At 49.4% G+C, this 11,779-nt stretch overlaps 1 protein-coding gene across 1 annotated transcript; it reads right to left on the minus strand.

The window, feature by feature from the left end:
* Positions 1 to 856: 856 nt before the first annotated feature.
* LOC123609514 lies at positions 857 to 11,487 on the minus strand. Its single transcript, XM_045500598.1, has 5 exons — positions 11,292 to 11,487; positions 10,862 to 10,914; positions 5,705 to 5,799; positions 5,041 to 5,134; positions 857 to 3,898 (listed from the first exon to the last, which is right to left on the minus strand). Exons 2-5 carry the CDS (start codon positions 10,912 to 10,914, stop codon positions 3,505 to 3,507), a joined length of 636 nt encoding a protein of 211 aa, XP_045356554.1. The 5' UTR covers positions 11,292 to 11,487; the 3' UTR covers positions 857 to 3,504.
* Between the last annotated feature and the right edge of the window lie 292 nt (positions 11,488 to 11,779).

Consider the following 11,779-nt stretch of genomic DNA (forward strand, 5'->3'; position numbering starts at 1 on the left):
TTCATTGAGCTTCCTGCCACAGTCCAGTGCATCTACTGGGACAAACAGGGCTTTCCCATCTCTATGCCTTTCCTTACGGCTCTTTCTCCAGACCTTGCCAGGGGCCAGCTGAAGGGGCCCAGTCCTGGTCCTTGGTAAGTTATGTAACATCTGTAAACTTCAATTTTTTTCATCCCATTATGTAAGCAATTAAAGGACTCAAATGTGTGAAAAGATCTTTTCTTCTAGCACCCAGTTATTATGTGATTATCCAAGTCTTCTGCGCTTTGCTCCTTCTAACCCCACTCCACCCCTACCCTTCTGAGCCTCCACTAGGAACTATTCACTGGAGAACCTACTATATGCTAGGTGCTGTGGAGAATATATTGGTGGTCATTTTTTTGTTATCAAATGTATTGTATAATTACATGCAGACCAATGGAGAAATGCATCTTAAATCTATTAGGAAAGGTTTGTTTTCCTTGAAGAATGGACTTTTTTTTTTTTCTTTCCAAATACTAAGTAAGCAAATGCTCTATTCACTTTACTCACGTTAGTTGCCAGAATGCTCAGTTTGTATCCCTATCTGGATGACTCAAGCATGCCAAAAGTTGTCCTGATCTTGGTCTTCTAGGCTTTCTCCTTTCCCTAATGCTGATTTGTATGTGTGTTTGTTTTTCTATTTTATCATATGTTGTAAGCTACCTTGAGTCCTTTTTGATACGTAATAGAGTTGTAATATAATAGACGGCTCTTGCCTATTACTGAGGTTAGAAGAAATGTCTCCTAATTTAATGGATGGTGATCCCAGGCTTCCATTTCTGGTAATGGACTTACAGACCCTGCAGGGGATGAAATGAAAGGCTACAGGCCAATGTGAAGCAGTAGAATGATAACAATTTGCATTTATTGAGAGCTTACTTTGTCAGCCACTGTTTTCATCACTTCACATGAATAAACTCATTTCATTTGTTCCTTACAACAGTCCCACGAGATGGAAAGCCAAGACGCCAGCATCCCAGAGCTCTAAAGGACACTTAGTCCCACGAGTGAATTTACATAATTCAAAGTAGGACAAAAAGGACCAAAATATTTATGAGGTCATCTCACCAGTCAAAAGACTAAAGACACTGCACTATTAAATTAAACCCTCCTGGTTTAGATTAAAACGAGAGTGCAGACCTGCATTGTACCATGTGTTAGATGGGGCTTCGAAGAGATTTAAGACAATTTCTAACTTCAAAAGCTTATGGAAAAAAAAACACCTGAAAGGATCTGAGAACAGAATAAGAAAGTGTGTAATGTAGGAAAATACACGCAAACCATCACTGCAAAGGACTTCTTTTTTAATGTTTATTTTTGAGAGAGAGTGTGAGTGGGGGAGGGGCAGAGAGAGAGAGAGACACAGAATCTGAAGCAGACTTCAGACTCTGAGCTGTCAGCACAGAGCCGGACACGGATCTCAATCTCACCAACCACGAGATCATGACCTGAGCCGAAGTCAGACACTCAACCGACTGAGCCACCCAGGCGCCCCTTCTGCAAAGGACTTCTCAGGTGGGGAACTAGAAGTGTCAGTGGGGGCAGACTTGAGTGTGGATAGGATTTCCGGAGACACAAGGAAGAAAGCAGGAAGTGTAAAAGGGTGCCACAGAATAGTTTGAAAAGAAGCCAAGTGTGAACAGAGGGTGTGGTAGAGACAAAGGACAGGTCTGCCCACGGACACCGGGCAGTAATGGAAAATAAGGAAATGGACCTAACTGTGGAAGGCCTTGAAGTTACAGTTTGACCTTTTTCCCAGGGACAATGAGAACTGTGGACTCTTCAGACAAGGTGATTGTTTAGTCAGGCATCGAGTTGGAGAGAGGGAGACAAGGGCAATGGTGTTTACTCTCACAATCTGGGCCCAAACTCCTGAGGCCCCGGCAGCAGCAGTTAAGAACAGAGAGAGAAATCAACTCGTACGCCATTTCAGATAAACCCTAGCCAACTGATTACCTGGGATAAGGCGGGCAATAATCACAGGGCATTTAGGGACTGCTCGGCACTTTGGATGCTTTAAAGGGATCTAAAGAAAGGTTTGTGTCTTCAAGAAGCTTACAACCTCATTGAATAACCTCAAGTATTATGGCCCAATAAAATGAGACTATTCTGGTCTAATTCTTGCCCAAAGTTATAGAGCTGATCACTGTTAATCAGAGAATGTTGGGAGGTAGGGAAAGTGTGGATCAGCACACAATCATGGATCCCAGCAGAAGCCCAAATGTTAAGGCCCTAAGAGTGGCCAAAAGTGCCAATTCTGCAAATGTCAAGTAGGAAAAAGACTAAGAAATAGGCACTGAATTTGTCCTTGAGAGATCAGCTCTACAGGATGAGTGAGCATTAGGGCCAGAGGGCCGAAGCTTCATGAAGTCTGTAAACAAAAGAAAAATTTAAAAACTAGGGCACCATTTTTTCTAAATAATGGAAAAATTAAACGTTAAGTGTCAGGACATTCTTGGTAAGGAAGAGATAAAATACTACTAGGATTAATTAAGCACATTAGTAGAACCATGGTTTATACTTTGAGGAAAATACGCTACAGCAAAAAAGGTTTAAGAGAAAAATCTGTCCTTGTAAGATGAGGGACTGAATTTGCCTCAACGCTATGATCACCAAACCGGTGGGAGTGTTTTGTCCTGTTCTGAAGCCAGCTCCTTCTCTTCTGTGACTAGAGTCAGCATCTCTCTCTCTCTCTCTGTCTCTCTCTCTCTCATACACACACACGCGCGCGCGCACACACACACACACACACACACACACACACACACAGGATTTCCTCTTAAGTAAAGGGGCTGACATGGTCGGGAAACAGAAGGTCCACTGACTGTTCAGGGAGCCAAGCCCTGCGGAACAGATAAAGTGAGCAAATACAAGGTGTCAGGTAGGAGGTCTATACTCTAAGTCTGGAGTCCTCCAGAATAGGGGATGGAACGTGTTGGCTTCTGAAAGTCATCCCCTTGTCTTGATCAGTCCTTTGAGCATCAAGGAAGGCAGGCAGGAAGGCTAACTTGAAATTGGCTTCTGGCCAGCTAGTAGAGGGGGGGACTTCCAAGACGTGTAGCGACAGGAAGTCACGCTGTGTGCTCTTATGCTGCCGTCAACGAGAGCTCAGATACTACCCTTTCGCGTGAAGCTGCTGATGTCTGATGAGAGTTGAACTCTGACTGAAGGCTTTCCCACAGTCGTTACACTTGTACGGCTTCTCTCTCGTGTGAGTTCTCTGGTGAATGATGAGGGAGGAGCTCCGACCGAAGCCCTTCCCGCACTCTCCACACTCATGGGGCTTTTCTCCGGTGTGGATCCTCTGGTGTTCGCTAAGGGACGAGCTTCTGCTGAACACCTTCCCGCAGCCGCTGCACGCGTAGGGGCTGTCCCCGGTGTGCGTCCTCTGGTGCTCAACGAGGGAGGAGATCCAGCTGAAAGCTCTCCCGCACTCGCGACACGCGTACGGGTTCTCGCCGGTGTGTATGCGCTGATGCTGAATTACGGTTGACCGGTCACCGAAGGCTTTCCCACACTCGTTACATTTGTAAGGTCTTTCTTGGGTGTGAGTTCGCTGATGCTGACTGAGGTTAGTGCTTCGGCTAAAGGCTTTCCCGCACGCACCGCATTCATACGGTTTCTCTCCCGTGTGGATCCTCCGGTGTAGACTAAGGTGAGTACTCCGGCTGAAAGCCTTTCCACACTCACCGCATTCATACGGCTTCTCTCCAGTGTGAGTTCTCTGATGTTCGAGAAGGTGTGTGCTTCGGCTGAAGGTTTTCCCACACTCGTGGCATTCAAAAGGCTTTTCTCCACCATGAGTTCTACTGTGGACCATAAGGTCCGACTGGTAACTGAAGGCTTTGCCACATTCATTGCATTTACAGGGTTTCTTCTGTGGGAAGAGTTTTTGGTGTTTAATGAAGTCTGAATTGTCTTGGAAGTGTTTTCTAGATATGGGGGATCTAGCTCCCTCTGGAGTTTTCTGCTGAGTATTAACTTCTGAGCTCGGGCTAAATTCACTAGATTCGGGACCTCTCTCCCTCGTGAAAATTTCCTTGAGGGTCACCGACACTTTTCTGATCGCTGTTTTCCCAAAAGAAGATGTCTTCCGTACGGGACATTTTGTCTCCCTTGACAACTGGCCCTCACTTTTACAGGCTTCTTCATTCGTACGACCTTGGGCAGTCTTCCCTCTGAGACCTTCCATTGCTGACCCTGAAAACTCTATTCTTCGGCAATAGCCTGATTGGTGTTGATGCTTTGGCTCAGTTCAAATGTCCCTATCTGAAAGACATTTAAAGTGCAAACGTCACCTGCCTCACCTGCCTCTAGTGTGGAGACCAAGGGAAAGAAGCCATCAGGAAAAAAAAAAAAAAAGACAGCAAATTTGCAATTCACACCTAGTGTCAGCTTTCTACGGGGAGAAAATAAAAAGGGACAGTTGAAGGGAAGTGAACAGGGGCAGAAGAGCTAGCAGGCCGAGATCCTACAACAGGCATGGTGAGCACAGAGACATCAAGAAACAGGGGGAGGGAGGCGGGTACTATGCTGAGCCAAAAAAATGGAAATGAGCAGGTAGACCAGCTGAAGAGCGGAGAGCAGGGCTTCGAAAGGAAAACGAGCTGTTAGTCACCGTAGCCGACGAGTGGTAGTAAATGGGAAGAAGGGAAGGGGTGAGAACAGACTCAGTGTAGAAGAGACCCCCTCTGAAAAAGCAAACAGTGCCGGATGACTCCATCGAGCGCGGATGCAGTCATTGTCTTGGCCCTGAGAGACAGCAGGATTTAAGTAACTACAGCACTGCCACCGCCACGGGTCCCCCGGCCCTCCCTCCAACCGGTTAGGTGTTCTGAGCAAGTCTACTACCCGAGACCATCCGAGTTCATCTCCACAGAGGTCATCTAGGCCAGCTCACATCTGACAAACAGAAAGCAGACTGGGTAGCTTCAGTCAGCCGGCGAATTACAAGAGCTTGGACTGGAACTGACGTCTCCTAAGTATCACATGGGCGGTCTTTTCAATGATATCACTCACCTAGACAGGGCTTTTCGGTCACTGAAGATCCAGCCTCCGCCGCTGTCCTCCCTCCTCCCTCCGACCACGTGCAGTTCACATGCTGGGATTCCTGCTGATGGGAAATGATGTAACACAGGGCTCGTCAGAGCTCGGTCTTAATGCTTCGATGTACAGAAAAGACACTGCCAACTTTCAGAGGCTGTGGCAGGAGGGGCTGGCGAAAACGGCTATGTGGCAGGAGCCAAAACTGGGCTCCAAAAGGTTATACACATCCACATCAGAATCCCTTCTAGAGCTTGTTGCTCGAGATATCTTGGCTTTGCCTCAGGCCTAGCAGGTATGATATGGGGCCTAGACATCTGTATTTAGTAAGTTCTTATAACTTAACAAGTAGAACTGTCCCCAAAGAACCTTAGAACCCTACTCTAAGTGGCCTGAGAAATGTGCTGGCTGAAACCAGCCTCCCCGCACCCGACATTCCTCACGTAGGAGGGTCTAGAACATAAGCTCGGCTTCCCACAGACTTCCTGCTGCCGGCAGGGCCGGCACTTCCCAAGGATCTCAAGGCTCCCAGGTACTAGGCGGCTAGCTTCTCAGACGCGCCCTGTTAAACAGCCGGCACCCCACAGACTGCCTGGCACCAAGCGGTCTATTTACCCCCCGCCGACAGGGCCGTGCTTACACTGGCTCGTAAGGGAAGAGCGGCAAGGCCCTCTCCCGGGACGCTGACCCGTGCCGAGTGACCGGCGGAGCACCCCGGCTGCCACAACCTTCCTGCTGGGAAAATGGGAGAATGTGGGAATCTGCGCCTTTTCTTCTCCCCCAACTCTGGACTCCCAAGTTTCCCCACTGAAGCTTTTTCTTTAAGCCATTCTCTCGTGGACTCATCTGGAGCCCCCGTGCTTGACAACAGGCTGCAAACCGTGTAACGTTCCCCCTAATGCTTCTGCTCACACATCGGCCGGGTTAGGAGATGATCTGGTTTCACAGGTATTTCCTTTCTCGTAGACCAGGAACCTCCCAGATATGAAGGTGAATGGAGGACATCCACCAAGAAGTCATGCAGGGTGAGCCTCGAGGGCAGTGTGATGATGCCGTCTGTATCCAAGAGGGCCGCTGTCTGTATCCAGGGTGATGCCGTCTGTATCCAGCTTTGCCAAAAACCTGCCTTTCGGCTGGAAACAGGGAACACGGAAGCCCTACCACCAGGTTGAATAAGAGGCTAACTTTTTTTGATCCTTGCGGCCCAAATCCAGTTCCATACCTGACGCCTCCTCCCTTAACCGGACTTTGCCCCCCTGCTGGCGGGCCGGCTGGCCCGCAGTCTTGTGGCCCAGACCCTTTAGCTACTCTAGCATTACTTTGTTGGCGGTTCACTGCTACTTCTCTCTCTTATTACAGTAATCCTCCTCGGGAAAGTTTGGGGAATCGGTGAGGGTTTTTTGTTTTTTGTTTTTTTTCTTTTTCACTGTCCCGTTGACTGGATAGTGCTATTGGAATTTAGTGCAGGTCAGGGATAATGGGCATTCCTGCAAAACAAAAAATGTTCCTGATCCTGTGAGACATTCAAAAAAGCTGTTAATAGTTACCTAACGCTGCTTTACATACAGATACAAAATATTTTGCACAGCTTTGATATATATTGGAAAATTAAGGAAATACACTTCTTTTTCTATGGATATTAGGAAGTGTTCACCATTCCAGGAAACTCAAACCACTCACGGTATTGAATTCACAGATATGACATTCGTTTACCGGATTGTATTTGTAGCTGTTGTATTCACAGTGATTCTATAGATGCTGCTATCTACTTCATCCAGCCTTTAAGTGCTGAAATAGTACTATCCTAACAAGTTACTTTCCTTTATATCATAGGTAATGTGTTGATATTTTGGAAGTTACATCTATAAGTCATTACTATTATTTGTAAGTTTTACTTCAGGATGATGAAGGGGATGGTGGTCTGAAAGGAGGAGAAATACTTCTCTAGTGAAATGGAACGAAAATGGTAACAGTTGCACGTGCGTGTCACAGCAGGTAAATTACAAAGCCTCTAAAGCCAAGTCCTTGTCCCCAGCAGAAGCCCTTAAACATATGAGAGCACCCGCACGGCCACAAAGGTGATGTGGAAATGGGACTTCTGTCCATAGTGGAATGTTACCACCTTATTACATATTATAGTCCATCCTGGAGAAGAGACACTGTTGAGAAAATGTTTAGGTTTGGGGGGATTTGTTTAAGGTTTCCCCCTCAACCAGAAAGATCTGAAATTTGAAGATCTTTACAAATTTTCTTAGAACCATGCAAACATAGGCTATCTAAAGTAAACAGAATATCCTGAACAGAGAAAGAACTAGGACAGAATTCAAAGGAGATGGCCAGTTTGAGGTCAAGTGTCTCCCTCACACTCACTAATACCTTGGCGATTGGTAAAAGGAGCCAGTGTTATATCAGGGCATCTATAAATCAATTCATTTATTCCAGTAGTACATGTGTCGCAAAACGTAGTTGTTTTGGCCTTTCAAATAAGCTCACTACATGTGTAACTGTACCATGCATTTTACGTTTGTATATGTGGCATGTGTGACCGATACATAGAAACCCTATTGGGGAACGTTTCTACATTAAAAAAAGGAATTTGGAGGGGCGCCTGGGTGGCGCAGTCGGTTGGGCGTCCGACTTCAGCCAGGTCCCGATCTCGCGGTCCGTGAGTTCGAGCCCCACGTCGGGCTCTGGGCTGATGGCCCAGAGCCTGGAGCCTGTTTCCGATTCTGTGTCTCCCTCTCTCTCTGCCCCTCCCCCGTTCATGCTCTGTCTCTCTCTGTCCCAAAAATAAACGTTGAAAAAAAAATAATAAATTAAAAAAAAAAAAAAAAGGAATTTGGAGCGCCTGGGTGACTCAGTTGGTTAAATGTCTGACTTTGGCTCAGGTCACGATCTCGCAGCTTGTGAGTTCAAGCCTTGCGTCGGGCTCTATGCTGACAGCTCAGAGTCTGGAGCCTGCTTTGGATTCTGTGTCTCCCTCTGTCTCTGCACCTCCCCCTACTTGCGTGCACACTCTCTCTCTCAAAACTAAGGCATTTAAAAAATTTTTTTTTAAAAAAGGAACTTAACTTGGAAGCTCTTGAGGTCTTTTGTGGCTGCTTATTGTAAGCATTTTTATGAATGTTGACTCATTTATGCCTCCCATCAGTGAGGGGGATACTATGATTATTCCCACAATACAACACAGGAAGAATTTGAGGTACAGAGAGGTTAAGTAATTGGCCCAAGGCCAAGTGATAAATGCTAGACTCAGACTCACTAAAGAGGAATGCCTCAGTTGCACTTTTTACTCCTGTGGCCCCTAAATGGCCAAGAAACTGACCTCCACAGATACCAGGATACCAGCATGACCTTGACCGCAGAGCACCATGGAGGTTTAGAGAGTGCCTGCCTCTAAAAGGTGATCACCCTGAGAGGCTGCAGTAAGTCCCAAGCACACTCAAGCCCTAACCCTGCAGCCTGAGGATCAAATCCGCCGGCCCACAGGGCAGGTGGCATCCTTGGCAGGAATCGGCAAAACACCAGATGGAAGCCCTGTGGTGTAAGCATTCACCAGGTAATCTGGAATTTGGTCATAGCTCTGTTGGTAGCTATATAAAAACCTGGGGAAAACCACCAATCTGGTTTTATGTCTCTCCATATGTCAAATGAAGATGTTAGACTTGATTTTGGTCCAAAGGTCTCGGATTCCTGGAGTTTAATTTTAGGTCCCAAACGCTAAGGGACACTGTCTGCCTAGACTAAGGATAAGACTAGAATAAACCTTGTCTTTTTCAAAGCACCAGAGAAATGTGAGAGCCTAAGGTCCATGTGTCAGATGAAACCATTCAAGAAACAGGCCAAGAGGCTGTGTTCTTCAATCACCTAATGATGAAACAGAGCAAAGGAGTGGAGAGCGAGACATTAAGGGCGGTCGGCACGCAAACAATGGCGAGTCCCATCCGGGGCAAAATTGGGCAGAGTCACCTGAAGGAAGTTCTTGAAAAGAGAAATAAATGTATCCCCTGCTTGGTGAGATGACAGACGTTCCGAAAAGAATCCTTCCCTTACATGGGCTATAGCTCTTCTAGTAGGACAGACAGCTGCCTTTCCCTCTTCTACTTCCCCCTGGCTTTCTGTTTGTCTAAAAGCAAAGCTGGCAGAGGTCTTATCCTGGGCAGCCAGAACCACTGGTCTAGCAATGACCACCTCTGGCTAGCTGAACGCAACCTTAAGGGTTACGAGGTAAAACAAATGCCTAAAAGCAATCCTTCCTCCTCCCAGATACAGAAACAGGACAATAAACACGGATGTCTGACCTTAAGTCCCTAATTCTTTAATGACCAAAGGTAAAGGAGGTGGACCTGGGCCAAGCCTAAACTCTTCCTAAACTCTCTAGGTGAATGGAGGCATATAATCCAGCCTCTCTGTCAATTTCCTCACACGAGGGTGTGAGCGACCGCAGTCTCTTACTTCCTCCTGGGGATCAATACAGAAGGCAGCTGCCACCGCTCCACCATCACAGGGCTGTGCATCCCTGGGCGGGTCACTCGCCTTCCTGAAAATCTGGCCCCACGCTGTAAAACGGTGTAACTACTACCTGCTTTTCTCACAAAGCTTCTGTTAATGTTACAAGTTAAAAGGTAGCAAAGCATTTATAATAAGGAATATCAGACACAACATAAGGAGACATACCTCAAATGAAGTAATTTTAAAATTGTGCTGGTGCACACTTAAGGGAAGTTGCTCTCAGGGGCACCTGGGTGGCTCAGTCGGTTGAGCATCCAACTTTGGCTCAGGTCATGATCTCGCGGTTCGTGAGTTCAAGCTCCACGTCGGGCTCTGTGCTGACAGCTCAGAGCCTGGAGCGTGCTTCAGATTCTGTGACTCCCTCTTTCTCCACCCCACCCCTGCTTGTGCTCTGTCCCTCTCTTCCAAAATGAATAAACATTAAAAAATAAATAAAAAAGGGAAGTTGCTCTCAGAGAACTGGTGAGGTCCCTTCCAGCAGCTGCTGCTCTAGAGCCTGGCCAGATCCCGGCTTTGGAGGATGCACACCAAGGCATGACTAGGCTGTGTGACCCAAGTCTCAGGGAGGAACCCCCAGATTTCAGAGAGGGCAGGTCATCGGATCTCCCCAAGGTTAGGGCCATGCCCTTACCCAGATTTCCCTCCAAGGGATTTCTCAACCATATAGTGTGGGAAGTCGCCTCCCATTTTCTCTTTTCCTCCTTCCTTCCTCATCCTCTCCTTTTCTGGATCACCTCCCTGCTTTATGGATCCTGCATCCCTTCCAAATCCTTTTCTCAAGCAGAGCAGTCACAAGCGCCCCAATCTTCCCAGCGCTGGCCACCTCCTGTTACCCCAGCCATCCGAAATTCTTCTGCCCATGCCACTTCTTCTTAGAATCAACTTGGAATCCAGCAAGAAGGCTCGCTTAGCTCTGCTCCCTTCAGCGTTAAAAATTTATGTCATTCGGAAGGAAGCAGGTTCGGAAGGTTCTGGAACAGCTCTTCTCCAGGTGCTCTGTTTTGTAGTATTTCAGCTGGACTGCTTGCTGGAGCCTTTGCCAGCGCGCAAAGGAATCGGCACGAGGGCCTGGGCAGCCTCAGTTCAACCCTAGAACGGGGCAAAGTCCTGAGACCGACCGCAAGATGGTCTTCAGGCAACAGCGTTCGGGGAAATCGGCTCAAAATAATAGCAGATCGCACGATTCGATGCACAGAATTTGTCAATACCTCCACCAATTAATAAACTACCATATTCAAGCACCCACCGTCACCATCGGAACCACAAAATGGGGACTACTACTCACAAGATCTGTAACGTCATGGAAGGTGCTTCATCTCTGTGCCTCAGTCTCCTCATCTGCAACATGGGGGAAGAACAGTGCATGTCACGGGGTTAATGCGAGGATAAGAGGAGTCGGTCCAGGCGGAAAAACGCTTGGACCAGTGACCGGCACACGGCAAGCACCGGGGACACCCCGGTCGCCCGGCTGAGCCGAGAGGGGAGCGGAACGCAACTCGGGTCCTGAGCTGGTGGCGGGGACGCACCCCGAGACCAGCCCCCCCCCCCCCCCCCGCCGACCGCGCAGCCCCAGGACCAGCCTGCCCCCCACCCCTACCCCGGCCCCCCGCAGCCAGCGTCCCCGCCCCCGCGGCCACACCACCCGTGCTCTCCGCGACACCGCTTCCCGGAGCCTCCAGGCCCAGCCGCCCGGGCCCCGCGCGCGCGGCACTCACCGGCCGCCTCCGGCCGCGCGCCGGGACACACCCGGGGCCGGGCCCGCGCGGTGACGGAACCGGAGTGCGCGCGGCGCTCGAGGAAGCCGGAAGGGTTAGCGGGGAGCCCTCGCGTCGGCTCCCACGCTTCCCGGTTTGCGGGGTAGCGGCGCCTCGGCGCTCGCGCTCCGGGTGGAGCCCGGCTGCGCGGACGCGGCCTCACCCTGCGCTGACGAGCCGCCGCCGGACGGAGCGGGCGGGGCGCGCGGGCGGCGGGTGCGGCTCTGCGCCTGCGCCCCAGCGCTCGGCCCCTCCCGTCGGGCGCGAGGCTGAGGGAGGCGTCGGGGCCCTGAGCGCCTCTGTGCCTTCCACACGGCGCAGCGCAGACCAGGGGTGCCCGGTGTTACCCAGCGCACCCGGACCACCGGGCAGGACGCAGATCCCCAGGCTTCGCGCTCCAAGGTGTCCCCCTGGGTCCGAGGAGGGGCGCCGGGACGCGGCATTTCCGG

Source organism: Leopardus geoffroyi, chromosome B2, assembly GCF_018350155.1.
Source record: "Leopardus geoffroyi isolate Oge1 chromosome B2, O.geoffroyi_Oge1_pat1.0, whole genome shotgun sequence".
NCBI lineage: Eukaryota > Metazoa > Chordata > Mammalia > Carnivora > Felidae > Leopardus > Leopardus geoffroyi.